This window comes from Nicotiana tabacum, chromosome 4, assembly GCF_000715075.1.
Source record: "Nicotiana tabacum cultivar K326 chromosome 4, ASM71507v2, whole genome shotgun sequence".
Classification (NCBI taxonomy): Eukaryota; Viridiplantae; Streptophyta; class Magnoliopsida; order Solanales; family Solanaceae; genus Nicotiana; species Nicotiana tabacum.
Window position 1 is genome coordinate 126,917,686 of NC_134083.1, and position 4,995 is coordinate 126,922,680.

The 4,995-nt window shown below is 38.4% G+C and overlaps 1 protein-coding gene across 2 annotated transcripts; it reads right to left on the reverse strand.

Moving 5' to 3' along the window:
• Window positions 1–393: 393 nt before the first annotated feature.
• On the reverse strand, window positions 394–3,354 carry LOC107772526 (bifunctional protein FolD 2-like). 2 transcript variants are annotated; one of them, XM_075252407.1, is made up of 4 exons: window positions 2,492–3,354; window positions 2,072–2,255; window positions 762–974; window positions 394–549 (listed from the first exon to the last, which is right to left on the reverse strand). In XM_075252407.1, exons 2-4 carry the CDS (start codon window positions 2,090–2,092, stop codon window positions 424–426), a joined length of 360 nt encoding a protein of 119 aa, XP_075108508.1. In that variant the 5' UTR covers window positions 2,093–2,255; window positions 2,492–3,354; the 3' UTR covers window positions 394–423. The 2 variants fall into 2 exon arrangements, with proteins under 2 accessions (XP_075108508.1, XP_075108509.1); XM_075252408.1 differs by lacking the exon at window positions 394–549 and having other exon boundaries at window positions 836–974; window positions 2,492–3,352.
• Window positions 3,355–4,995: the final 1,641 nt, after the last annotated feature.

Genomic DNA, 4,995 nt, shown 5'->3' on the forward strand with positions numbered 1-4,995 from the left:
AACAATCCGAAGCTAGCCAAATATTATATAAATTAATCAATATACACTCACAAGTTCATAATTTAGCTATTAGAGTAATTACCCAACCCAAATTGGAAGATTCTTAAATTTACCACCGGGCCCACGTGCCCGGATTCCAGAAATATTTGAAGATAAATATTAACCATAACTAACAAACTCAAATATATAATTTCTACCCAATTTCATAATCATTTTTGTGGTTAAATCCCATTTTTATCAAAACCCTAGGTTCTTCATGAATCCTACAGGTTTTCACAATCTTCTCGTGTTTAATCTACCTAGAACCCGTACAATTAACTTGGAAATAGGCGGAAGTTACTTACCTTAGGATATTGATAGAAATCCCCTCCAATTATCTCTCAAAATCTCCTAAGACTAAGCGAGTTTGCTTCTGCGGCCCCATCATCGCAGAAGCGAGTTCGCTTCTGCGAAACTTCTCCGCTTCTGCGATTTCCTAGTAGGATCATCTACAGCATTTATCCCTACGTCAATTACTGCAGCGCCAGGTTTGATCCAGCTGCCTTTGATCTGAAAAATAAGACAGCAACTTGGTTCAGAGGCCAGTCATCTATGAACTAAAAATTAGCACTTGCGGAATGGTTTTCTTACTGCCATTAGCAGGGTTATATTTCATCAAGAAAGCTCTATTGCAAGGGTATAGTAAACAAAAAATTAATTAATAGAAGGAAAATGAGTACAAAAAGGAGGGTAAGAAAGGAGAAATGAATGCTCCTTGTTACCATCATAGCCTGTCCTGCGGCAGCAATAATAATGTCTGCTTCACGAACGATTTTTTCTGGTTCCTTGGTGCGTGAGTGCACTATAGTAACAGTAGCATCTTCCTTCAGAAGCAGCGGAGACACTGGTAATCCAACAATGTTACTTCGACCAACCACAACTGCATTCTTCCCCTTTATGCTAATCCCACTTCGATGTAAAAGCTCAATGCATCCCTGTTGATAGGAGTGCTTTTAGAAGCTAGATAGTAAAGATTTGAACATAAATTCTTAATTAAGGCAGGAGAATTAGAGATCTGGATGTTTTGTTATTCAATAACAGAAGTATTAGTTGTTCTCAGAATCAATGAAGTGTATCACTTCACTACCTTGGGCGTGCAAGGGAGGAACAAGGGTTGTCTGCCTTTCATTGCAAGCTTGCCAATATTCAGAGGATGAAAGCCATCTACATCCTTTTCTAGACTGATTTCACCTAGAACTCTCTCTTCATTAACATGTTTTGGTAACGGAAGCTGTACCAGTATACCTGTCGCAATGCACAGAGTGCCTTAACTACACTTGTCTTTGTTATGCGTCATTTGATATTCTAACCAACACATTTTCTTCTCAACAATATACTTGCACAACATTACTAATAAACCAGAACTAGAAAATTAGAAATGCTTACTCGAGGAAAAAGTGAAAGAAAAGAGAAGAAATCTAAGAAGCAGTCAGGCAAAACTTGCAAAAACTCCACCAGCAAGGTAAAACCAAATTTTAAAAGTCATGGAAAGAGGTGGTGTAAATAAAGCTTTGACCAAGTTGAAGTTAAAACTTTTTTAAAGATGGAAGTTGAAGCTTTGACCAAACTGTAGGAATGAGATATTAGATAGGTGCTCTAATCCGAGGATTTTCAGTTTCAAATAGACTTAATTATACTAACTGAATTATGCAGTACCAACGACATAAAGCAATACACAGGTTGCATGTAGAATGGCTGGTTACTGTAGATGCCACTATGTTGCCAACAATTAACACCATTGAGTTTGTCCGACAGAGCAATTTTATATCAAATATTTTGTATTGAGCCTACAATAGCTAGGACCTTAAAGTTCTCTTTTTGAATAACTACACAGGTATGGACAATGTTGGCTAAAAATAACCCGGTTGTACAAAAATAAAGTAGGAGCATGATGAGAAAATAACATCTGCAGTATGCCCAAACCAAGTACAGACAAACAAGGCTAAACTTCCTCACCCAAACAACAGAAGTATAACAATGCAAAGCAGCAAGAGGCAAGAAAAATAACTTCCTATTATCGCCAATGACTAACCATGTACATCACGATTAGCATTCAGCTCGTGGACCTTGCTAATCAATTCATCTTCAGCTACGTCCTCTGGGAGATCTATGTCAAAAGATTGAATGCCAAGTTCAGCACAAGATTTTCTCTTCATATTCACATAACTTTGAGAATCCTTCCTATTTCCTACAATGACTACTGCCAAGCCAGGGACCTGAAAATAACAAAAAACTTGGATACTTGAATTCCGCATGACCCATGAAAAATACAATTTCTGATTAAGGACATTGCTGCACCAGCTTCAAAATTCAAATACATCATATACACATTAAAGAATGCACATACTCTGAATTATCTTCATAATATCCACGATGTAATTACCTGATTAATAGGAAAATTTCCGTACATGCATTCGCTTAAGCATGCAGATACACATGTCAGGGAACTAACCTTGCCATACTTTTCTGAAAGGAGTCGGACTTCAGAAGCAATCTCAGAACGAATAGTTTGAGCAATTGCTTTACCATCAATGATGGTAGCCTTGTGATCTGATGGCGATGTCATTGTTTCTTCAACCGAGAGATAACTTCCCTATAATTTCAGGACTGCTGGTTTCATACAAGAAAAGATAAGTTAAACCAAAAGGTTGGACTAGGGTAAGAGTAGGCATATTCAAAGTCAACATTCTACTACATAACTCAGTACCAATCCAAAACATATTAAGCAGCTATCGATTTAGTTCAGCTATAGTGATATTTTAAAGTGTATTGTGATTAGCGGGTGCCTAACAAGAGTGTGGCTTTCACAAGGCGAATATATGTCGGACTAAAGTGTATTTGTGAACTGATGAGTACATTCTTTCCCTACTCGAGAGGAACAAGTGCACTACTTTTCCCATAGGCCATTAGGAAGAAAAAATCATTTAGAGATTGTGCTTACGAAGGAGTGGAAAAACTAATAGATTTGATTGAGTGTTTGTTTGCAAACTTAATGATTGAATAACAGGCCTTTTTTCAATTTTGAAGCCTAATTAAAGATGATTAGGTTCGGTTTTGATTTGGACATGAATATAATCTTGTTCAGGCAAATTTAACATTGAAACTTTCATTACCTCAGTAAAGCGGTACTTCGTAGAGATGCAAGGTGCAGATAAGCACAACTTAATATGACAGGCACAATTTTAAGAAAAGCAAAACCTTGCACCACAGTGCTCTATAACTGTAGGTTGAATTAGAAAACTCAAGTCAAGTAGTAAAGTGTTCAGATAACAATGCTGGTAGTTGGTTCTGCTACAAAAGCCAACGAGGTTTTTAAAGTAAACTTAAAGGTCCTCAATTGAGAGGAAAAAACTTTTGTAGCCTCCCTATTTGAATTTTTCATATAAACTAATTGGAGATAACCCCAATTCACAGTGGCGAGCATTACAGCTCGATGGGTATTTCCTTATTGATTGTTATGTGTGGATCGGGTGGCACTCCACAACAAGTATGATATTTGGATCAGATTGCACGCCACAACGGTATCATGTGTGGATCGGGTTGCACACCGAAACAGTAAAGTGTTGAGTACGGTTCCCTATACTTATTTTTGTGTGTCTTGTTTCTCATCTCTGAGAAAGGTTCATAGAATCTGTTTGGCCGTTTTATTCGTTACGCGGGCTGGGTAGTTCTTTGCCGGAGTTCGTTCTTCCTTATGTGTCATATTCGAGTTGTAGCTTGTTGGCGCATTGATGGCGTCATATGAGATTTTAGTCAGTGATTGAGGTGGCTTATTGTCTGAGCAGCTTGTACTGGGTGAGAGAGATTATTGGACCTTAAATCAGTGCGATCGGATTTATGTAAAGTATATTAAAGAGAAGATGTCACTACTCAGTTCAAAATGAGGTAATGGTTCTTGTCAAGCGGGGAAACTCCATGAGTTATTGATTTGACGGGTGGTTATGAGTTCCTACACATCTCTTTTATCGTTGCAGTATTGTGAGGTTTGAGACCGAGCGTATGTGTGTTATGAGGTATACTACGAACATCTGGTTCGTGAATTTACAGTTATTGTAGTCGGAGGATGTTATTATGGACATACGAATTGTGCGGTGCATTGTGTGATCTCAACATGGGTGCATGATCATATTTGGTATAGTGGGTTGAGATTGTTACGGTGTCGTATGTTGGAATCAGGTCTCGAGGAGAATTTCGGATGTTGGAATTTGGACCTAAGGCTTGTTGGCCAAGGTAAAAGGAAGGATCATCAGTCTTGCTCGAGCTAATGTGCTCACATGGGTTGTGGTGGCACGGGTAGGTGCATGAGGTGTTAAACAGTGATTTTGGTCAACTCCGAAATGGTTCTTGGCACGTTCGAGGACGAACGTATGTTTAAGTGGGGGAGAATGTAACGACCCGACTGGTCGTTTTGAGCTCTAGCACATCATTCGGCGGTTTGAGGCCTTGAGTAGCTTCGCTTACGTTTTACGACTTGTACGCGTGGTCGGAATTTAATATCGAGAAGTTCAGAGTTGATTCGGAAGAAAAATTCTCAATTCGGAAGCTTTAAGTTAGAAGAGTTGACTAAGGTTTGACTTTTTAATAAATGACCTTGGAATTAGAATTTGAAGGTTCTAATAGGTTCGTATGATAATTTCGAATTTGGGCGTATGTTCGGGTTGAGTATCGGGTGGTCCAGGAGCATTTCGGCACTTATTTTGGAAAGTTGGCATTTCGAAAGTTTTAGAATTTTATAAGTTTGGTTTGAAGTGGATTTTTATGTTATCGATTTCCATTTGGGTTTTTGAGTCTTGGAATAGGTTCGTATTGTGATTTATGACTTGTTCGTAAAGTTTGGCGTCATTCCGGAATGTTTAAGTATGATTCGGACGCGTTCATCGATGTTTGGAAGTTTGAAAGTTCAAACATCGTCGATTCATGATTTTGATCGTCGATTCATGATTTTGAAGGTTCCAA